The sequence below is a fragment of the Benincasa hispida genome, chromosome 2 (assembly GCF_009727055.1).
Source record: "Benincasa hispida cultivar B227 chromosome 2, ASM972705v1, whole genome shotgun sequence".
Classification (NCBI taxonomy): domain Eukaryota; kingdom Viridiplantae; phylum Streptophyta; class Magnoliopsida; order Cucurbitales; family Cucurbitaceae; genus Benincasa; species Benincasa hispida.
The window spans coordinates 11,006,087-11,030,565 of record NC_052350.1 but is presented as its reverse complement, the minus strand read 5'-3'; the positions used below and the strand labels follow the sequence as shown (position 1 = coordinate 11,030,565).

Here is a 24,479-nt window from a genome sequence, read left to right as displayed (position 1 = left end):
TTATTTTTTTACCCTTCCCCAAATCAACTTTAACCGTGTCAATCTTTTGATACTAGCAAAATGATTGAAAGCAAAGGATATAACATCCTTATTTGTACTAAATATCCACGTCGAGGAGGAATTTACAAGGCTGACGTTCGAAGCACAAACAGTGTCTAAAAGTTTCTATACAACATTCTTGATAATAGAAGCAAAGCATCTGAAAGTGATGCCCAAAGCAGATCAATTGTCACGTAACTGAGCTTCTCGACTTGTAAGAGGCACGTAACGAACAGAAGTCTCATCGTGGATGTTAACAGAGCCATCACTATCTTTGTCCACAACCTTCAAATCCTGGAATATGTTCCCAACAGGAATCACCATTCTCCCGCCTGGCTTTAACTGGTCGATGAGAGCCGGTGGAATTTCAGCAGCTGCTGCTCCAACATGAATGGCATCGTACGGCGCACACTCGGGCCAACCCTGCCTCCCATCTGCAACATCCAATTGGTTGACAGTGAACTTTCATTAAAACCATCCTATTTTTGGCAAGTTAGATTCTCTGACCCTTATTGACCTTGATTATTCTACTAAGAACATTGTTAGGAGGTGGCGCCTATAGATTCCTGAAGAAGAATTGATTAAATTAAATCTAAGGATTCTTCCAGAATGACGTTCAGTCATCTAGCCAAAAGTACGTTAACATTTTTTGAGAGTAACTTGAGAGAATAAATTAATGTTTTGTCGTGTTTCACTCAAAAGGTAAAGCACTACTTTTAAAAGGTCCCTTGAACTTGCCATGGCAGTTCAAAACTAAAAATGAGTGCAAGATGGTTACTTAACGATCACTTCACTACGTTCTTCTTACGGTCAACTAAACTAAGGATAATAGTTCATTTTAGATTCAAAGAGAATCTATGGCTCTAGAAAAGGGAAAGAAGACAAACGTACCACCAACATGCACAGAGAGGGAACCTTCTTTCAGTAAAGGAGCAGCAGCACTTTTTTTAATATTCTCCATTGAGGAAGCAACCAGCTCCGGAATATGTTCCACACCAACTGCACGACCTTCAGGTCCAACCATTAACGCAAAGCATGCTGTCAAATATCCCGTTCCTGCCAAGGGGATCAATCATGTAAATTCAACTCAACTATAGAGGCAGTCAGGAGTACGTCGAGGAAACAATATTTCAAACATAAAAAGGTAGTAAAATTGTATCTTCTTAGAGCAGCAGTTGCACAATCCCAGAAAAATAAACTTCAGGAGGAAGTTAGTTTGTTAGTTTGTCTTTTCGAACAAGCATATTTAACCCGATTTGGGAACCAAGTAAATGGAAAAATCACATCTTGAAGAAGAAAGACTACGACCACTAACAAGAAGTATCAAGTAATGATGGGGCAAACGTCAAATCCTTAAAGAAATGCCCAAACTGAAAGAAGATTTTTGATGAAATTAGCAGTACCAAGGGGACAAAAAACAAAAAAAACAAAAACAGGTCACATAAATTTGTTGGTTGTAAATCGAGCCATAATGTCTTAAGTTGCTCAGAACTCAAACATAGTTGGGGGCTTCTTAAGAATGGTATAATCTTAGAAACACAAATATGGGTACAAGTAAGGATATAGAACATGGACCCGGTGACACGTTATCTTATAAAAATCTAGGACACGGACACAACACTTTATAAAAAATATGTATCATTTTTATACCAGAAGAAAATTTAAAGTCGTGGAAGATTTTTTTTACATAGAAGATTTTGGTTAGATGGAAAACCTGAGCCAACGTCCAAAGCCCGCATTCCAGGTTTCAAGTGTTTCTCCAATAACTGAAGGCAAGTAGCATGCATGTGAGGAGCAGATATAGTGGCATTATATCCTATCGGCACAGGAGTATCAACATAAGGTGGAATATCATCCGGCACAAAGAAGGCCCTATCTATGCTCTCCATTACTTCTGCAACCTTCTTTGACCTGACCACTCCATAGTTGTGGAGCTTCTCCACCATTTCTTTGTTCGTACCTATCCCACTTCCAGTCCAGAACCTCTGCAATGTGATTAAAAGATGGCATGCTACAATCAAACATTCAACTCCCTCCTTAAAAAGATGTTAAGGAACAATACTACACACCAATAGAACAAAATTCACAAGAAATTCCTAAGGCTATGTCTGTCCCAACTCTAAGCATGGAGTTTACAAATCAATTCATCTTTGAACCGATCCTTAGTTCATTCTCATTAACACAAGAAGTACCTTATGAAGCTCCACAGCCTCAGAAGCAGGGCCGTTTAGGGACGAAACCTGTCCCGATCCGTCCAATACACTCGGACATGTATGCCGTCGAATATCATAATCAAAAGATTGCATATCCCAAGGTAAACATACCAGAATAGAATAAACTAACCATACCACTCGAAATAAAACCCCCTGAAACTACATATATTGAATAATTAAGAAGAACATTCGAGAATTTATCAAGCAGTTCCAAAACGATGCTTCTCTAAGGAACAATTTCGCATATACATCAGATTGACAGAATTATCCAAAATCCAGAGGAAAAGACAAATTAGAAACTCCGATTAGAGGAATCCAATATTAGCAGTTAACGATAATTAAACCCTTCTAAAATCCTAATACGATAATATCAAAAGCTGGATTGTCGAAGCACATACAAACAAACAAACACGAAATACCTTCAGCATCGGACATGAACGGGGGGGCAATTTATCCATTTTGGGAAACCCGAGTATCTTCCAAATTCAAATAACGAAAAATCTTCGAAAGAAGAAGAGAGAATCAGTGGGAATTAGCGGAAGATGAAGAGAGAGGGAGAGGGTACCTCCATCCTGGAAAGATGACAATTACCCGTGACGAAATGAGGGCCTAGAAATCGAGGTAAGAAGGAGATGATAGTGGTGGTGGTGGTTTTAGGTGGAGAAGAAGTGGTCGGAGGTAGGGCAGTGGGAAGGCGGCGGCGGGGGCGGGGGCGGCGGAGGCGGAGGTTGAAGTAGAGTCCAAGAGAAGGCGCACAATAGCGGCAAGCATAAGCTGATGGGAATGATGATGATATTTGTTGAGTTATACTCATTTCTCTCTCCGCCTTTCCCAATTAATCTCTCTCTCTCTAGAAAAATACAAATTATTCCGTAAAATAATTAAATACAATGACACCTGTCAACTGTATACGCATTTACACCGACTTAGTATTTTTTTCACACGTGTGAGAGCACTCCAACTCGATCATTTTTATTATTGAAACAAATCAAAGCCGTACGTTGATATTAAGTTTATATTTGGAAGCGTTTGCCTCACCCGCAGTTGTGGTAGTATAACATATCAATTTAATATTTGGCCTACTAATTTTAAATATTAGTCGAGTTAAGTTAGTATATTATATCAATTCATCTCAATCCCTCTTTCTTTCAATATTTTCATTGGATTCATTCATCGGCCATCATTGATGACTACTATTGCCACACTTCAAGAACCAACTTCAACGACCCTTTCACACGACCAACTCCAAACTCCGACGACCACCTTTGCATGACCAACTCTGATGACCAATTCTAGATTCAGGTAACCACCTCTAACAATAAACTCTAACGAAAATCATCTTGACGATCAACTTTAATGGTCACCTTCGCGCGATCAACTCTAGGCTCCAATGATAAACTCCTACGACCAACTCCAAGATCACTTTCGTAAGACCAATTTTTTACTTCAACAACCATCTACGACTCTAAACTCTGATGATCACCTTTGATAATCAACTTCGACGACCACCTTCAATTTTGGACTCCAATGACCACCTTCGACGATAAACTCTAACGAAAATCACCTTTGATGATCAACTCCAATGTCAATTACCTCTAACGATCAATACCACATTCACCTAAGGCAATCAACTCCAGTAAAGAACACCTCTAACAATCAAGTTTAGTGACAATCTCATTTAGCGACCAACTCCGATGATCACCTTGAGCAACTAACTCCAACCACCAACTTTGTTGTTCATCTCCAATGACCAACTCTATCGATCAACTCAACCAATATTATACTATAAAAAGGAAAAAAAATGGCTCACGAAAGTGTATTCAAATACAAATTTGAAAATTATTAATTCATAGTGTTTAGTAGTCGTCTTTTATAGTAATTTAATATTGAGAGATTGTCTAAGGATGATTAGGTCATCCTTATAGACCTATTTGTCACAAACATCTAGAAGACTCATTGATTCTTAATAACTCCATCACAGTCAAGGAAGAGGTATTGTTTGGGTCTACTGGGTAGGACTAACTAACTTAACAATTTTAACAAACAATATATATATATATATATATATATATATATATATATATTGTATACATGAAATTGGCTTATTGTTGACCATGATTATATATATATACACACACCCTATTATAATTTTATTTAATTGAATTCACATATCTAATGAGTATTAAGAATTTGGAAAAGTATGTATGTAGTTGAATGGTGAAACTAAAAGTTAAGCAAAAACAATAACAAATAACAAAAAAAAAAAAAAATGGAGATTTGTTTCTTGAGACATTTTATGGCAAGAATTGAAAAATGAAGGTATGTTCTCTAATGATCCTCCAAATTTGGAGGAATTGAATGCAAAATTATGGAAAAAATGTGGTGGCATTCCATGGACTACTAAGATGATGAGAGAGATTCAATTTAAAAAATTTCATGACAGAGGAAAATACAAAGCAACAATCAGAAGAAGATGACGATGATGAAAAATTCATGGAGAAAAATTATGAATTAATTTTTTTCTCTTTTGTTTCCATTTTATTTAGCAATGTTCATGCAAGAAATGTAGTGAGTTAATTATTGTTTATTTTCAAAAAGAGAAAAAAGAAAAACCTTAAAAAAAATAAAAGAAAATAATGTAATCTATATTTTATTCAAACAAGAATAGGTAGAATTATTGAAAAAAAAAATTAAAAACAAAAATAGTTATCATAAAAGCAGATTATTTAGAATTAAAAAAACTGCACTAGATACCCGTGACACATGAACTCAACTATACACCTCAAACACAGACATATGAGCTCAAACAACATAATTTTGTACTCCAAACACAGACATATGAACTCTCTATGAAGAGATTGAATCTCACAGCGGAAGCGATTTATCACTTTTATCTTGAAAGTGGGAGAATGAAAATATATAATGAAAAATAAACTCCAGATTAAGCATACGTTCAAGAACAAAAGTTGGGATGAGAGGAATTAACTTTGAAGAACACTGTTTTCTTTAAAAAATTCTTTGTTATAAATAAATCAATATAGTACTTTCGAGGACACATTCAATTGATCTTTCCTATTATATCTCTAACAAGGACCGGATAATGGGATCCTCTTTTGAAAAAAATAAAGGGAAGTGTTGTTTTTTTGAGAGATTTTACATAGAACTCATTTCTTATCTAGAGAGAAGAAAGGGAGATGGGAAGTCATTTCTCTGCCATCACCAACCCATTTGAAAACTTTCCTCCCCTTTTCTTGTTTAACGTGAGGTGGGATGGTTACTTCACATTTTAATTAAATTAAATTAATCATATTTAATTTAATTAAATCAATTATTAATTACAATCATTAATAATTAAATTAATTAATTAATTTACCAAATTAAATATCTTATATTTAGTTTATTAAATATTTGAATCTTCAAATATTTATCTCTTTCATATAGTTTCAATATGAATCTCATTCACACTAAATTTTAACCTATAATATTAATATGAGTCCTATCATATTAATTATTTGAATCATTCAAATAATAAATCTCTTTCCATTATAAAGTTTAATTTTGGATCTCACTAAAAATTGACTGTATATTATAATGTATCTATATACATGATATTAATTATATCATATACAATTAATGTTATTCCCTTATTTAATTTGAACAATTCATATTCTTTCAAAATTATCGGTCTTTGTTCATATTCTTTCAAAATTATTGGTCTTTGTTTATCTGTTGTGAGCTAGTAGAGGAATCTAATGGACCTACAAATTAGAAGTTACAATGATTCGACATTAACTAATTAAACTATTTAATTATGTTAATGAACATTCATTAACTATGGATCATTCCACTAAAGACTCATAACTACACTCTTCGTATTGTAGAATATTTCTGCGTCCACAAATTTAACCATTACAAGAAGTCAATCTGTTCGTAATTACAGATGGGTCAGATTAACGTTTTACTCATATAATTACCTCTTACTCCTTAAGTACCACCGATCCTTTTAATGAACAATCTGTTTATGGTCCTATGATAAACCAAGCCTCTCTCGGATCAGAAAGAGAGCGAGTACCCTTTGTTCAAGACTCAAAACCAGCACTTAAGGGAACTACTCCTCTACTAACCCTAAAGACGAGAAGGAGCGAATTCCATCTTGTGTAACTATGTTCCTAGCTCCTTAATCGGACAAGTCCTCAAAATGTTAGGCTTATTAAATCGGCAACTTGGGTCACTCTCACCCATATAAATCAAAGGACTGCCCTCATAGATAGAGTCCATAACTCACTCAAAATTGAGATCAAGTTATATGGTTATCCTATGAAATAGTAATATTTTTAATTAACAGTGTTACAATGAAAGATTAAGCATTTCGCGCTCCGGTCTTATTCAAACTCATCGTATAGGATACTCCCACTCGCATGTATTTACATGAACGATTTGTATCAAATCGTCTGTAACAATTACAAAGTGGGTCATATCTATAGCATTACCAGGATAAGGCACCCAACCTTGATCCATATACTATAGACCCTTTAAGTTATTGCTTGAAACATGATCCACCTGTATGTCCACTATATATTGTTTCAAGTCTCATGAAATAATCTTAGATTTTTCCCGTAATGAATAACTAATTATTGCATATATAAAATAATTAGTTGTTATATCAAATAACTAATTAATTACAAGGCTTATGCTATGAGGCTTTGGGGCATAAAGCCTAATACTTTAGACATATGAATTTCACAGACATATGGACTCTAGATATCATATCTCAACTACAATTTTTATTGCATTCCATAAATTTTTTTTGGGCTTAATTATACAAAATATCCTTAAATTCTTTGTTTTGTATAAAAAATATCTTGAACTTTTCAGATATCTTAAAACTATTTAAAAGAGTTCAGAAATATCTGTTTCGAATGGAAACCGTTAATACTTTGTGTAAAAAACACCCATAAATTTTCGAAAATTTCAAAAATGTCCTTAAACTAAAAACAAAAAGTTCATAAATACCCTTACGGTTAGAATATGAATAGGAGTCTTAACACCCTCTTACTTCTCTATTTTCCCTCTATTTTCTTCTCCATCTTCTTTAATGTCCTCTTACTATTTGACATTTGTTTATATAAAAATAAATAAATATAAACTGCCCACTTCAGTTAGGGTATGTAGAAAGTAATGAAAGCACAAAGATATCTTAGGACTTAAATGTTATAATAAGGATGTACGTTAGTAGCTGAGTGTGTGTTAATAGGTAAAAACATTTTTTTTTCTTTTTTTTCTTTTTCTTTTTTTTTTTGTATTTGGCTATTTATTGTTTTGGTATGTTTTAAGGGAAGATTTTGATTTTGGATTTTTGTGTGATCTGGTGGAATTTTATTTTTAACTTAAAGTTTTTATTTTTATTTTGATTACTGAAAAAATTGGTGTAAGAATTGGACAAATAGGAGAAAAAATGAGTGTATCTATATGAAGGATTTATATATATATATATAATTTGTTTTAAATTGATTCTTTTCAAACTCAAGAAAACATCAAACAAAGTGAACGACGTGTCATTGACAGTCAATTTTGAAACTAAAAATACAGAGAAATAAAACAGAGAAACTGGGATAAACATTCATAATTATACAAAATGCTTTACTAGAGAGGAAGAGGAAGAGAAGAATTTACCCTTGTAGATCTCTTCTTCACGTATTTTCTTTCCACGAATCGCGAACAAAAAACTTCTCTACACGAACATAAAACTCTTTCCTTGAACTGAAATGAACACGAACACAACACGTCACGTACTCAAGGACACAACCACTTGAATTCCTCGCTATTCTCAAGCAAGGAATGAAATTGTGGGATTTCTTTTGTGTTTTGGAAGAGGTAAGGAATATAGAAAATTTTGAGAGTAAATCTTTTGAGAGAATTATGTATTCTCACATCTCTGTCTTTTGATTACAAATATAAAGATGAGGGAGGGGAGTTACAATAACTACCACCCACGTGAACAAAATAAAATTAATTAAATTAAATTAAATATAATATAACTAATAAATAAATAATTAACTAATCATTAATTATTAATCATATATTATATATTTTAATCATATTAAAATGCAAATCTCTTTCATTACCTACAGTTTTAATATAAATCTCATTTACATTAATTTTAATCTATAGTATTTATATGAATCTCATTCATATGATTAATATTTGAATCTGGTCAAATATATTACTCTCATGTATAGTTTTAATATAAATAATATTTATAATTAACTATATACTATAATGTATCAATATATATTATACTTTATATTAATCATATGAATATGATTAATACCTTTATTTTCCTTAAATAATTTGAACAATTTAAATTATTCTAAAACTATTTATTCCTTGTTTTATCCTTAATGAACTAGCAATGGGACCTTATGGACCTACATTTAGAAGCTTTAATGATACAAGATTAATTAATTAAACTCTATGATTAAATTAATCAACATTCATTAATTACATGCACTCCACTGAAGACCCACAACTGCTATCACAACCTCTCCCAAATTACCTTCTTAATCAAAGAGAGAATGTGATGGCAGTAGTCACCAACCCTTTTATGGTACTTGCTGTCTGTCTAGACTCCCTTAACCTGCTTAGATCACCCTGGATACAAGATAACACTATATACAACTCTTAACATCGCTTTATATAATAACCTGAGTAACCAGGGTTCAGCACACACTACATATATAAAATAATTACATATATTGAAACCTAGTGGGTTCCAAAAACTCTTTACAAATCCCTAAACATGACCATAACATCATTACAGACATAACCAGGATAAACACTTAGTTTTTCTTTAATCTCTAACTTGTACTTTGAGTGGCAGAGCAGTAGCGCAGTTATCTTCTAGGAGTTTGACCGCTACCTGAGGAAAAAAAACAATTGAAAAGAATGAGCTACTAGCCCAATGAGCGACTATTTTTTAAAACATATGTACTGAAAACTACCAAGCAAATCCATACTTAAAACTTTAAAACATAAGAGTACTGGAAATCTTTTAAACATCATAAACCTCGGTTGAGAGAGATCCCTTTTGCTCAATCTCTCAATGTCAATCCTTGGTTGGTGTGGAGTAATATTAACACAATCAATGTCAACTCTACCTATGTACACGTGGTAATATCTAAATACCGTCATACCTTAGGTACTAGAGGGCCCAGATACCTTCTTAAGAGTTCTTTAGTATCGAGTTCAACATTAAAACATCTACTCTGGATACCTTCTCAAAGTCCTTTGATATTGGGTCCATTTTCATAGCATCATAACACTTATGCCTTTGAATAAAACATACATTTAAACTAGAATCATAGGTTTAAACACCATAAAACATAAGGCATCAATCAACGCATGCTTCATGAACATACTGGTGGAAATAATTTAAATCATGCTTTCATTAACTCTTCTTTAAACTAAGCATGAATTAAAGAAAACTAGTTTTCTTGGAAATCCCTTTTGCAATGGTAACATTCAAAGCATGTATCAATAAATTTAATAAAAAAACATGTGTCCATTAAAGCATTTGTAAAACACTTAAACTTTGTCACTCACAGTCTTGGGCGTTTTTCCTAGGGTTGATAGGCCTTCCCTATTGTCGTTAACCCTGTAGAAATGATAAACACTCGTGGTCCATACTAATGGCTTCCTAATGAGCCTAACTCATTTAGCCGTGAGTGTCAATCTTTTTCTCAATGCATGACTACTTACTCATGGCACACTTAGGAGATACCTTAGGTCAAATGGCTAGGTGATAAGGCAGCAAGCGCTCACTTCTTGCGCTAGACCTTGCTTACAAGCCCATGCATTGTGTGCCCTGTTCAAGCGTCAACGCCCGTTCATCAATGCAACTGCACTCGTCTCTTTGCACACCACAACGCCTTGCACCCTACACTGCAACCCTTGTGTGCACACTTGACGCAATGGCTCATCCTCACGCGCACGTCCATAGCACCTCCGCTTGGCTAGCCAAGTTGCCTACTTACTCAACTAAAGCAGCTGCCTGTTTAATCAACTAAAATTTCCATATTCAAGTTTGAGCTTAAATAACTCTTTTTTTCAGACTTTATTTTGGAAAATTTCCTTCTCAAAACTTGTTTATAAATGTCTTAACTTGCTTACCTTAAAATTTGAGCTTCAAATTCTTCTTGGTCTGCCCGAAAATCTTCAATCTTTACTCCTAGCTCAAATTACTCGAGAGCTTGGACTACCTAGGTAAATCTTTAGATTTCAACTCGAATTCTTAGGATATTCCTTCCGGCAACCCAAGAGCTTCATCAGCACTCATCAAACTTCAAATGAGCTTTGGAATTTCTTCTTTAACCCAAGTAAAATGACTAAATTGAGAGCCTCATCAGCTTTCTTCTTTTTATAGTTGAAAATGTATTGCCTCAACTCAAGATTAAGATGCCAGGTAGTCCACTAAGTGGGTTTGATTTGCTTAACCTCAACAGCTGGCCCATTTAGGTTGGTGATTAAGCTGAGAGCTTCCTCTAATCCCCAATGCATGGCTCTTTCAAACAATTCTCACCAGTGCATTGTTCACTCGACCACACGCCCATGCTTGACCAATGCATGCTTTAGCACTTTTTCACACCAGCGCCTAGGCCAGTGTCGCATGGCTTCACTTACTCGCAAGCATCACGCTCGACTATCACACACACAAGTTGCACCAACGCTTAAGACATCCTCGCCTGTTGCTACGTGCGGCCAACACCTCGCTAACCTCAACACCTTGCTCAGCCAATGCATAAGCAATGCTCACCGCTTGGCATCCCTCTTGGCCCTTGCTAGCCAGCGAATGCCTAGACCTTGCCTCCATCAGTGCATACCTTGTGCCACATCTTCCTACCTTAGATGCACATGGTTGTCCTTTGGTCATCAACGCATCAGGTCTTCAATACAAGGTTCAACATTTAGGCACATTCCTTCTTCCTACTAGGCGCACAAGCAAGTTCTTACCCGAGAGCCTTATGCTTTCAACACTTAAAATAATTTCTTCTTCCTTTATCATTCTCAAGCCTTTTGCCTACAATCATAGTATTATCATGAGTTAATCATAACATACTAATCAACATACTTAAGTAGGAAAATCAATGCACAGGGCTTACAACTACACTATAGATATATTCTGTGTCCATTGATATAACCAATCAACAGTAAGTCAACCTTCACGAATTGCTCGTAACTATAACTGTGTCAAATTACCATTTTACCCTTGTAGTTACATCTAACTCCTTAAGTACCATTAATCCCTCTAATGAACAAACGGTTTATAGTCCAATTATAAACTAATTCATCTCGGGCCTGAGAGAGTGAAGCCTCATTGTTCAAGACCCAGAATCAACAATTAAGGAAACAATTCATCTACTTACCCTAAAGGCGGGAAAGAGTGAATTCTATCTTGTGTAGCTGTGTTCTCAATTCCCTACTCGGACAAATCCTCAAAATGACAAGCTTATTGAATCAGCGATTTTGGTCATTCTCACCCATACGGATCGAAGGATCACTTTCATACACAAGAGTTCACAACTTACTTAGCACTACGGTCGAGTCACCTGTGGTCATCCTATTGAAATATTAATCTCTTTAAGTAACACCGTTATAAAGAGAGGCTAATCATTTCGCGATTCAATCTTATACAAACTCTTTGTATAGGTGACCTCCACTCATATGTCTCCACACAAGTGATTAAGACCACATCATTTGTAACACTTTACAACTATTGTAAATTACAAAGTGGGTCGTATCCATAGTGTCACCAGGATAAGGTACTCAACCTTATCCATATACTACAGACTATTTAGGTTATTACTTAAACACGATCTACTTGTATGTCAACTACATACATATTTAAGTTACATAAAATAACCTTGGATCATTGTTTATTGGAATGGGTTGATGCAAACTAAATGTCAAATGAAATAACTTCTTATTTTATTAAATAAATAATTCGTGTACAAAAAATTACAAACTACGAGACCTACAAGATTTAAGGCACCAACTCCAACAAATTTTGCATCGAGGTATTCAAAGTTTTTGTTCATATACTAATCGTAAGAGTATTTTTAACTTTTTTTTAAATTTAAGAGTTTTTTAAAATATAATTTTGAAAGTTTGAGGGTATTTTTAAAACAAAATAGTTAGGGTCCATTTGGATCACAAAATTGTTTCATTGGTATAAATATTAAATACATGGGGTTTGAATGTTTGAGTTTCTAATGTCTAAGATAATTAATGTATATGTTTGGATATACAGAATAATTAATGTCTAGAAGTAAAATATCTAAGTTCAATTTACCTATTTTGAAACCAAAATTAAATAATTACTTAATTAAATGTAAGAGACCAATTAATGTAGTTATCAAGTAAATTTAGTCTTATTTAGTTTATTGTTAAATTAATTAATTAAAATAAAAATAAATTAATATTTTTTTATTAAACATAATTAAGATATTTAAATTAATTACTAAAAATAATTAAATTAATATAAATTAATTAGAATATTGTTAATTAATAATAATAATTTATATAGCATTGTTAATTGTAAAGGTATTAGTTGAAATTTATTAAGTCTAATATAATTATATTTAATAATTGATTAAAAATTAATAGTAATGAACAATCGATATTAATTTATGAATTAGGATATATTTTTATTATTCATCTCTCAGACATAAAAATTCCACCATTATACAGAATATCCTGAGTTTTAAAAAGTGAAATTTTGTGAAACAAAGATATTAAATATTTGTCTAAAATCTCATGGAAAACTTGTGAAATAAAATGGCCCTAATGATTTCCAATGATAAGAGTATTTTTTAATTGTTGAAAGTTTAAAGGTATTTTTGAAACTTTTGAAAGTTCAAATGTGACAAAAATTAAATTACAAAGTGGTATTTTTTATATAGGTTAAAAGTCACCTTGAAATTTGAAAGTACATGAACTAAATTATTAACGCTATATAAGAAATAACGATCTAGTCACCACTCTGCTCATTAGCCTTAACAATAAAGGAAGGGACTTCGAAAATATTGACAATATCATCATTTAGCAAATTAACTACCTTCAAACAAATTGAATCAATCAAAATATCTGAAATATGGAGTGATGTAATACTCTTGAGCCCATAATATATAGTCATCATTTCAAGAATCTTCACCTTCTTGGAGAGGGACGAACTTCAAACCAGTAAGATGAACATCCCCAAGTGATCTCGAAGCACCCAACCCAGTCTGCTTAAGTTGGTAACAGGGCTCCAAGCAGCATCACTGTTCAACTTCCAAAAAGATGTTGCAAGAGGTTGTCATCTGGTCAGCGACGGGATATTGACAGGAAGGGTCATCTCCTTGCCTTACATCTGATCCCACTCCAACATGTCGAATCTCAAGAATATGTCTATCAATCGAATCACTAATAGCCTCAGCATCAACTTGCTTCATCTAAAACACCAATTTGTTCCTTACCTACCAAATATGCCCAATGATGATCACGAGTTGTAACAATTTAGTCCATGCCGTTATAAATTGCAAAATACAAAGGTTAAAAATAATACTTATTAAAGTGTAGGATTAAATTGTTACAAATTTAGAAGTATAAAGATTATATAGTTAAAGTTCCGGAACTAAATTGTTACTTCTATTAAAGTTTAGGAACTAGAAGTTATTTTTAACCTATATAATATAATGAAAATACAATTATCTCTTCTTTTCGATATTGAACTTATAGACCTACGAAAATGTCGAAATGTTGACGAAAATTTTGAACAAAAACTATAAATACAAATCTGGATGGAATAGCTTCCAAATTGGGGTCTGCAAGCAGACCATCTAGATTGGAGTCCTCATATTAACCCTCCCTAACTTTTTTCTTTCTTTTTTTTTTTTTTTTGTGATATATATATATAAAGAGAGTAGGACCATACATTGCTTGATGGCATTGTCTTTGGAGAATTTAGCAGCATCCAAAATTTATTAATGTCACCTAAAGAACACTATAGCTAGCCATGAATCTCTTTTCATTATTACTGTTTTATAGCTTTCTCTTTTCATGCAACACACTGCTTCCTTTCTTCTAATTAGCACATTTATCCACAAACCAATTTTAAAATTGTTCTTTCCTAAAAGTGATAAAGTATAACCCTTCACATCTGGATGAAGATTATTCCAACTTTAACAACCAATTCCAAAGCTTCTTTTGGCTCAAACTAACAACAACAAACACTACTTAAAGTTCCCATCAGTTTCCTCACAGATCATCGCCACTTCAGGCTGCATAATATGAACCAGACAATCCATATCCCTTTATGAATATATATAATCCATGGGGTAACTAGCTTTAGCTTTTGTTTCAACTCTACTTGCAAGCAAGGAACTACTTCTACAATGCTTTATTCCATCGTACAATCCTATATAAACCTCTACCACCTAAATTTTAAATCACAAAACTAAGTTTCTACTTGTTCTTTTCAGCAAAACTCGTGTTTACTTTGTTATGGCAGCCTACACTCGCCCTGTTCCAAAAACGCATCAGCTGGCCAAAAATGACAGAAGAATGTTATCTGCCTCTGATGACAATGCAATGACGAAGCAAGTTGTAGCAACTCATGCTCCGGATGGCCGCGAGGTCAATGTCAAGCCCATTCTGCTTATCGTCGAGGAAGTTATCCGTCGTGCAACTCCCGATATTGGAAAAGTGGTTGATATGAAACCTTCCTGATTTACTCCATTTGGCTTTCTTTCTTACTTACTTAAGACTGATATAGTGATGAAATGATGTAGGGCAATGGCCAGCATGAGGATATGTTTGAGGACCAAATCAGTTCAGCAGAGATGGATGGTGTGCTTGAACCGCTGGCTCATGTCATACAAAAAGTCGGTGCCGAGGTCGAATATATATACATTTGCTCTTTGGAACATTTTGAATTTGAACTCTATCACCAGTTCTGTTATGTTTAAGATGTAAAGGCCTTTTCATTCTTTTTTAACTTTTTTAACACTGAGATACTTGAACTCTTGGTGGTTCTGTTGCTTCAGCTAGCTTGCAAGTGCTCAGGTGGAGATGCACACGCGACAACTATGGCTATACTGAACTTACTATCAAATTACTCATGGGATGCAAAAGTGGTGATTACAATGGCTGCCTTTGCTGTGAACTATGGACAGTATTGGCTTTTGTCTCAACTTTACACAACCAATATGTTAGCCAAGGCTCTAGCTCTGCTTAAGCAATTGCCTGATGTTATAGAGCATTCCAATTCACTGAAACCCCAGTTCGATGCGCTTAGCAAACTCATCACGGCTGTATTGAACGTAACGAAGTGCATTGTCAAGTTCACCGAACTGCCATCTCACTACATTTCACCAGACACACCTGCAATGTCGGTTGCCCTTGCTCATTTTCCTACAGCTGCCTATTGGACCATCAAAAGTGTGGTCGCCTGTACGTCACTGATTGAAAGTTTTGTCAGCTTGAGCCACGAGTGAGTAACATCATTGTAAAGCTTGAGCCTAAATCATACACAAGAATCAACTCTTTTACACATATGTTTCAGGCTAATTATTTCGACCACCGAAGTGTGGGAACTTTCGAGCTTGGCTCACAAGGAAACAAATATACACGAGCATCTCCAAACGCAGCTGGATCTTTGCTTACAACACATAGGTGAGAAAGCAAACATTTGATAGAAATTTGCAAACCTTTAAGTTTGTGCTGAAATGATAAACAAGCTACTTGATGCAGATGAGAAAAGGCATTTGGAGGCCTATCAGAATCTTGTGAGAATTTCAGAAACTCTTCACCTAGACAATATGAAGTTTATAAGGGCCTTAATTTCTGCAAGAGAAGACATACAGCCTCTCTATGATGGCACCTCCAAATTGACGGTTTGTTAAAAGTTCCAATATTCTTCTACTACTACACTATTGAATCTAACTTCAAACTGAAGAAGGTCTCATTTTCCTTGTGGCACAAGCAGGTTCACCTAGAAATACTGAAGAGAAAACATGTCTTACTGTTGATATCAGATCTTGATATCTCCCATGAAGAAGTTATGATTGTTGACAACCTATTCAAAGAATCGCAGCAGCGACCAGAAATTCGATACGAGATAGTGTGGATTCCGATTATTGATCGATCGATCCAACAGCACAGCAAGAATAAACACAAGTTTGAGGAGCTGAAACAGCTGATGCCATGGTACAGTGTTTATGACCCTTCAATAATTGAGCAATCAGTCATAAGATACATCAAAGAGAAATGGAACTTCAAAAAGAAAACCATTTTAGTGGCTTTGGATCCACAAGGAAAAGTTTCTTCCACGAATGCCCTTCACATGCTTTGGATATGGGGAAATCTAGCCTTCCCTTTCACTTCAGAAAGAGAAGAAGCACTCTGGAAAACAGAAAGCTGGAGGCTCGAACTTCTCATCGATGGCATAGATTTATCCATTCTCGATTGGGTATATCTCCATTTCCCTAAATCTTTCACCACATTCTCGAGAACCCCATTTAATAAAACTTTGAACATTTTCAAGAACATTAGACAAAAAAAAAAGGGGTTGTTTCTTATTCTGTTTCTTGTTCATCAGGCTGCAGAAGGAAGATACATATGTATATTTGGAGGGGAAGACACAGAGTGGATCAAGGAATTCACAAGCAAAACAAAACAAGTAGCAGAAGCAGCAAACGTAGACTTACAAATGGCGTATGTAGGGAAGAACAATGCCAAAGAACGCGTGAGGAAAATCAGCATCATGATAGCAGACAACAAACTAAGCCATTACTGGCCAGATTCAACATTGGTTTGGTTCTTCTGGGCAAGATTAGAGAGCATGATGTATTCAAAACTAAACTATGGAAAAACAGTTGAAAATGACCAAATAATGCAAGAGATTATGACCCTTTTGAGCTTCGATGGAAGTGATAAAGGATGGGCCATTTTCTTTGGAAGAGGAGGGGAAATGGCAAGAGCAAAAGGGGAAACTGCTCTGAGTTGCATATTGGCATTCGATCAGTGGAAAGAAGAAGTGGAAGAGAAGGGTTTCTTGAAAGCATTGGCTGAGTATTTGCAGCAACTTAGAACCCCACATCACTGCAACCGCCTGATTCTGCCGGGACTGACCGGAAACATACCGGAAAATGTGGTGTGTGCAGAGTGTGGAAGGGCAATGGAGAAGTATCTGATGTACCGATGCTGTGTTGAATGAATGAGTTTAAGCTATAAGCAGGGGATTTTATATTATGTTTGTTATGTTTAATTGTTTGTTTTTTGAGTTTTTCTTAATGCTGAGTTGAAAGAGAATTGTCTTTTGGTTGTGGGATTACATGTTACTTTACTTCTAACAACAAATCATAAATAAAGTTTTATCCTTTCTCTGAGACCTGCAAAAGACACACATTCTGCAGATTCTCTGTTTATCTTTCTCTCACAAATTGGGATTAAAAAAAATAATAATAAAACTGGTCCTAACACCTAAGTTCTAAATTTAGTTTTTAATTGAAGCTTCGCATTTTTTACTCTAACCTTTTCAGTTTTATTTCAATTTAATTTTTGAATCTCTAAAGTCCAATCATTTGATTTTTGAATATTTTTATTTTAAAAATTATGTCTATACTTCTATTTTCAAATTTTCTTTATTTGTTATCTATTTTTTAAAAAATTAAATGTACATCTGAAAATTAAAAAAAGTAGCTTTTGAAAAGCAAAAACAAAAAATGAAATTGTTACCAAATGGGGTCGAAATGATTATCAAATGTAGGCTAAATATTCTGTTTCAATTTGGTCCCTATGTTTTAACTTTTATATTTTTAACCAAAATTTTTCACTAAATAATCATTCCAATCTTTAGGATTTAATTCTATTAATTTTTTAAAATATAATTATGAAGTGAAAATTTTAATTTTACTTATAATGGTGGGATAAAAATAGTGAAACCTAATTAATAAATTTTTAATTCTTTTAAATGGTTATTATTATTATTATTATTATTATTACATAATATAATCTGTTCAAGTTTCTAAAAAACGTTAGAATCTTGCTTTCAAGATTCAGTAGAAATTACCACCTATGCTTATGTTTTACCTTTTTCTTAATCTCATGACGTGTTTTTTTTACTAGTATATTAGATAGATGAATCAAACATTTGACTTCAAAGTTGATAACACAAGTTTTATGGCAGTTAAACTATATTTGTGTTGTTGTCCCTAACGTGTTAAAACATTTTTTTTATTAAAAAAAATAACAACAACAATAATTTTTTTAAAGAGAAAAAGTGAAAAAAAAAAAAAAACAAAAAGAATGAATGTATAGAGAGGAATTGATTTTTCACGGCAAGATAAAAAAGCAATAAAGATGACACTAGAATCGATAAAGAGAGAAAGCTCTTTTTCAGTCTTTCATTCAATATAATCACTGTAGCTATAAGGGTACATTTATACAAAAAGGAAAAGGGAACCCTAGAAGGCATAATGGACAAAATAGGTGGGCCCTAAAAATATTATTCACCAATGAAAAGAATATGACAGTATATAAAGGGTATTTAATTAATTTGTGAAGCTATATCCTCTAATTGAGGTTTTTCCTTCACATCCCCCCTCAAACGAGAGATTAAGTTAATTATTTCAAGTTTGGATCTGAGATACATAAATTGTGAGTGAGAGAAAGGTTTGGTGAGACTGTCAGCAACTTGATCTGTTGTTGGAACATACCTGATTTCAAGAGCACCCTGAAGGACTTTATCACGCACAAAATGCATATCAATCTCAATGTTAAGGGTGGAAGTGGTTCGGTTCGGTTCGTTTGGAGGCTAAACCGAACCGAACCTCTTTTATTTATATATGAAACCGAATTGGTTCTATTCGGTTTGGTTTCATGAATCGGTTTCATTTTTCTAATGAATCGGTTTCACGAACGAGCGGTGGACGAACGAGCACGAACGAAGAACTCCGGTTCACTGGACGAACGAGCACGAACGAAGAACTCTAGTTCACTGGTTCACTGGCACGAACTCAGACGAAAAACTCTGGTTCACTGGCGGTCTCGAACGAGCACGAACGAAGAACGGCGAAAGAAGTCGTGCGTCCTGCATCGGACTCGGACCGGCGGCGGTGGCAACAAAAAACCATAGAAGTTCTAAAGGAAGCAATCGAAAGCAGAAGGAAAGGAAGAAGAGAAGTCGTGTGGTGCTTACTGATGTAATCGAAAGCAGAAACAAAAAAACCCTAGGGTCTTTACTAGTGTAATTTACTCTTTAGTTTTAAATTTAAGTTATTTATTATTAAATAAATATTAATATTATATATATATATATATATATATATATATTTAAACGGTTGAAACCGGTTTTCAAGCTTTGAACTGAATCGAACCGTTTAAATTCGGTTTCAACAGCCCAACGAACCGCATCGAACCGAAAAATTCGATTTTGCTTATAAATTGGTTCGGTTCGGTTCAGTTTTGTAATTCAGTTCGGTTTGAGCAGTTTTGCTGTCCACCCTTAATGTGTTTTATGCGGGCATGGAATACCGGGTTCGTGGTGAGAGGTCTGGTACTTATATTATCACATCAGATAACTAGGGTTTAAGGGGTGCGAAGACCGAGTTCATGGAGGAGCTGGGTGAGCCAAGTTATTTCAGCAGATGTATGTATAAGCTAGAGCTCTATACTCAGATTTTGTGCTTGAGCGAGCAATAGTTGTTTGCTTCTTTGAGGATAAAGAGACAAGAGAGTTACTGAGATACACACAGTAAGCCGCAACAGATTTTCGATCATTGATATCTGAAGCCCAATCAATATTAGAGAATGTAATGATGGCAAAGTCATCAGAAGGTTGAATTAGTAACCCCATGTCTTTTGTTCCACTTAGGTACTGTAAGACACGTTTGACTCCCTGCCAGTGAATATCAGTTGGTTGTTGAAGGAATTGGCTAAGATGATTGACAATGTAGGCTATATCCGATCGTGTATTGGTCAGATACTGCAGAACCCCAATGGTACTTCTATAGATGAACATATCTGACATGGGAATGCCTCTAGTTACAGAGAAACACCACTCAACAATAAAGGGAGTGGGAGACGACTTGAGAGAAGTAAGTTTGAGCTTGTGGAGTAAGTCATCAATGTATTTGGATTGTGTCAAAAGAAGCCCTGAGTCAGTCTGAGAAACTTGAATCCCTAGGAAGAAGTTAATGGAGCCAAAATCTTTAAGAGAAAATTTCTTTCCTAGGGCTATAACAACTCTGTTTATTAGATTCAAAGTGTTTCCAATGAGTATCACATCATTAACATAAACTAAGAGTAACATAATAGAGGTCCCTTGTTTGTAGATGAATAATGAAGTATCTATCCAACTGTTGACGAATCCCCATGATGTCAAGGTGGATTTCAGCATACTGTTCCAGGCTCAAGGAACCTATTTTAACCCATAGATAGTCTTCTCTAACTTGCAGACATGATTAGGGAATAGAGGATCAATGTATCCAGGTGGTTATGACATGTAGACTGTTTCATCAAGCTTCCCATTAAGGACAACATTGTTCAAGGCAAGTTGCCTAAGTTCCTAATTGTGAGAGACAACATTAGAAAATATAACCCAAATAGTTAGAGCTTTAACAACAGAGCTGTAAGTCTCAAAGAAATCTACGCCAAGATGTTGGTGAAAGCCTTTGGTTACAAGTCTAGCTTTGTGACATTAGATCGACCCATCAGAATTTCTTTTGATCCAAAACACCCATTTACATCCAACAATATTCTGACCAGTAGCAGGTGGATCAAGGATCCAAGTTCTATTCTGATGTAAAGCTTGATATTCATGATCCATGGCTTCTTTCCAAACTAGTGTGGACAGTGCATAGGCTCAGAGTTATGCCAGTTTGTTATGGAAGAGGATAGCCACACCTTGGGCTTGAAGATGTCTGCCTTGGCTCTCGTTATCATGGGATGACCAAGTTGAGGGTTGAGGATGGTTGATGGTTGTATGTGAAGGTATCCGTGAAGTGGAGAGGGGCAGTTGGGTGGTGGAGATGGAGAAGCAGACTAGCTTGGGGAAGACAATGAGTCAGTCGAGACTTAACTTGAGGAAGGATCCCCTCGGGTTGGAGAAAAAGCTGACACATAAGAAGGGGAAGTGGAACCAGATGGGCTGGGTGATGGTATATATGTGGCAGGTGAATGTTCTTGTGTTGGCTTGTTACAAGGAAGTGCTAAGGGTTTAGGACGGTATTTGTGTTGGGCATAGGTTGAGAGATTGTTGGGCTAGATTGGGTTATTAGTAATGGATTGGACCATTTGATAGACTGAAGGCCCAAGGAAGCACTCAGAACATGGCCTGTGGTGCCTGGACTGAAGAAGTTCAATGATTCACCTGATAGCCCAAAACCTGTTTCACAAGGAAAGGAATTTTCATCAAAATCAACATGTCTTAAAATGTAAATTTTACCTACCGAGTTGAGGCATTTACGTCCTTTATGGACTGGACTAGGGCCCAAGTAAATACACTTATTTTTATTTGTATTGAAACTTTTGAGAGTTATATGGTCTAAGGCATGGGTAGTAGGCACAACTAAAAGTTCTGAGATTAGAGAAGTTCAACTGTCTTTGTATTAATTTTTCCATTGGGGTCTGCCCTCTTAACACCATAGATGGAAGCCCATTGATGATTAACGTGGCAGTCATGAAAGCCTCCCACCAGAACTTTAAAGGCATTGAAGCTTGGGCTAGTAAAGTTAGTCCTATTTCAACTATGTGTCTATGCTTTCTTTCAGCTCTTCCATTCTAAGATGATGTATAAGGACAAGAGAATCTAGATTTAATCCCCTGGTCAGCACATATTTGATGTACCTTTGTATTCACCTCCATTGTCAGATTAAAAGGCTTTAGTAAATTTTCCAAATTGACTTTTCACTATTTTTAAGAAGTGATTGAAGACAGCCACTGCATCACTTTTTAACTTCAAGGGTTATATCTAGACAAGCCTTCTAAAATCATGAATCAAATGTACATAATATCTATAATCGTTAGTAGACATGACAAGGGCAGGACCCAACAAATCTGAATGAACTAAATCAAATGGAGCAAGGGCATAAGATAAAGAGTATGAGAAAGGAAGAACATGAGATTTGCCAAACTTACAAGCTTCACAGAAATTGAAATTTTCATTGGCTTTCACTGGTAGATTACATTGTTTAATGACATCATATAAAACTTTTAAGGATGGATGTCCAATTCTCCTATGTAAAACAGTTTTTAACATAACAATATTAACACAACTATTCTGAACGACTGCAAAGCAAGCCTTTATCTTATCTTCCGACATCAAGCAAGAATCAACCAAACCTAAAGCACTACCAGTGGCTCTTGTTGTTCCAACCTTGTAAAGCCCATCTTTAAGTTCCCCCTTCAACACCACTCTGCTCGTATGAATATCCTTGATAAGACAATAACCATCATGAAATTCAATAAACACCTTGTTATCTTGAGCCAATTTAGAAACACTAATGAGGTTTTTAGCAATTTCAGGAACACACGAGACATTTTTCAGATTCAACATCCCATCAACAATAGCTAAAGAGCATGAACCGATATGAGAAATAGATAAGGCACTACCATTACCAATTGTTACTTTCTCATTACCTCAATACTCAGATGAATGTGTCATGCCAAAAAAGTCTGAGGTCACATGATTCAAGGCCCCGCTGTCCATATACCAGCCAGGATCAATGACTGATTCAGGTATGGCAATGAATGGGTTGTTATTTTAAACAGCCAGAAATGCTTGATTAGACTGTTGTGTTTGATTGTAAGGTCCATTTTGTTGAACATTCCCTGAAAATGGCTGTCTCCGAGAGACTTTATTGTTATTCTGATTTGAGGGAAAGCGATAGCCAGTTAGTTTGAAGTAGGTCAACGCAGTATGACCTTGTTTGAAGCACACTTAACAAGTAGGATGATAGTTTCCACAACCGCATCCTCTTCCTCGATTGTTCCCTCTTGATCCAATGTTCTGTTGGGGAGGTCTGCTACTTGTGAAGGACTGTTGTTGTTTGTTTCCACCATTGCTTGTGGTGAGATTCATTGAGGATGTGCTACCAAATGATGTTGTTTTATGAGTGTTTTGCATATCAAAACGTTTTTCAAAACTCAACAACTCCAGTTGCATATCGGACCACTTAATGTTCTCCCTTACATGGATTGTTGCGACCACTGGATTATACTCCTCATCAAGTCCAATAAGGACCTGTAAATTCAAGATCGAGTTGGGATAAAACTACCAACTAACTCCAAGTTATCAACATGATTCTTCATAACATGTAAATAGTCATTCATTTTCATAGATCCCTTACGAGTAGATTGAAATACTTGACAAAGATAATCTTCTTAAGCACAAAACTGGATGTCGAAAAGCTCTTGAATCGCATCCCAAAGGCTCTTGGAAATTTTGTGACCCATTACTGAGTTGTAACTTCAGCTACCATGTAAAGCCATCCTAAAATGAGTTGATCTGTAGTTATCCACGATTCATATAGAGGACTCACAGTGGGAGAAGATGTTGTTGAGGAGCTTGAAGTGATAGCACCAAAAATGTGCTATTTTCCTCTTCTTAATTCTAGGTCGTTACTATGTTTAATGTGTTTATTTGACGATTTTGTAGGTATTGAGCATCTTGGAGGTAGAATCAATCATTACGAGCTATTTAGGATTAATTTGGAGTAATTAGGAGCTACTTTGAGCAACCGAGCTTCAAAAGGATGTGAACAGACGAAAACACCCCCGAACGGAGCGTTGCACAACGCTATAAGGCAATAGCTACCTATTTTGGGCAAAACAGGGTAGCATTGCAATGTTGAATGTAGCATTGCAACACTATGAACACCATGTGGACATGCGTACATGGTAGGGCAACATTGCAATGCTGCTTGCAGCATTACGATGCTACAACCAACTCCTATATATATATCTTTTCGCTTTAGGTCAGAAATACACGCCCACCTTCGGCCTCCAGCCGATTTCTTCTTCTCTCTTCCCTCTTCCACTTGTTATTTGGGCGTTTCTTTAGTAATTTATCGAGTAGATGTCGGATTGTAGCTTTTCATCCTCCATGAGAAGGTAAGATTTTGGTCTCTTAGTTTAGGGATTCGAAGGAACTCAATGTAATTTTGTGAGATTTCAATTTAATGATGTATA

At 35.2% G+C, this 24,479-nt stretch overlaps 3 protein-coding genes across 8 annotated transcripts; 1 reads left to right on the top strand and 2 right to left on the bottom strand.

Moving 5' to 3' along the window:
* Positions 1-64: 64 nt before the first annotated feature.
* Positions 65-3,121, bottom strand: LOC120071062 (protein-L-isoaspartate O-methyltransferase 1-like). Of its 3 annotated transcripts, XM_039023073.1 has the most exons (5): positions 2,818-3,121; positions 2,232-2,411; positions 1,754-2,024; positions 931-1,095; positions 65-473 (listed from the first exon to the last, which is right to left on the bottom strand). In XM_039023073.1, exons 1-5 carry the CDS (start codon positions 3,064-3,066, stop codon positions 223-225), a joined length of 1,116 nt encoding a protein of 371 aa, XP_038879001.1. In that variant the 5' UTR covers positions 3,067-3,121; the 3' UTR covers positions 65-222. The 3 variants fall into 3 exon arrangements, with proteins under 3 accessions (XP_038879001.1, XP_038878998.1, XP_038878999.1); XM_039023070.1 differs by lacking the exon at positions 2,232-2,411 and having other exon boundaries at positions 2,818-3,118; XM_039023071.1 differs by lacking the exon at positions 2,232-2,411 and having other exon boundaries at positions 2,672-2,960.
* Positions 3,122-14,378: 11,257 nt separating this feature from the next.
* LOC120071828 (protein SIEVE ELEMENT OCCLUSION B-like) lies at positions 14,379-17,679 on the top strand. 4 transcript variants are annotated; one of them, XM_039024221.1, is made up of 7 exons: positions 14,384-14,993; positions 15,080-15,184; positions 15,335-15,780; positions 15,853-15,962; positions 16,041-16,183; positions 16,276-16,758; positions 16,888-17,679. In XM_039024221.1, the coding sequence occupies exons 1-7, from the start codon at positions 14,793-14,795 to the stop codon at positions 17,503-17,505; spliced, it is 2,106 nt and encodes a 701-aa protein (XP_038880149.1). In that variant the 5' UTR covers positions 14,384-14,792; the 3' UTR covers positions 17,506-17,679. The 4 variants fall into 4 exon arrangements, with proteins under 4 accessions (XP_038880147.1, XP_038880146.1, XP_038880149.1 ...); XM_039024220.1 differs by having other exon boundaries at positions 14,385-14,996; XM_039024219.1 differs by having other exon boundaries at positions 14,379-14,993; positions 16,276-17,679.
* A 2,250-nt stretch (positions 17,680-19,929) lies between these two features.
* On the bottom strand, positions 19,930-20,601 carry LOC120071967 (uncharacterized mitochondrial protein AtMg00810-like). The gene has a single exon (XM_039024399.1). It carries the CDS (start codon positions 20,599-20,601, stop codon positions 19,930-19,932), a length of 672 nt encoding a protein of 223 aa, XP_038880327.1.
* Positions 20,602-24,479: the final 3,878 nt, after the last annotated feature.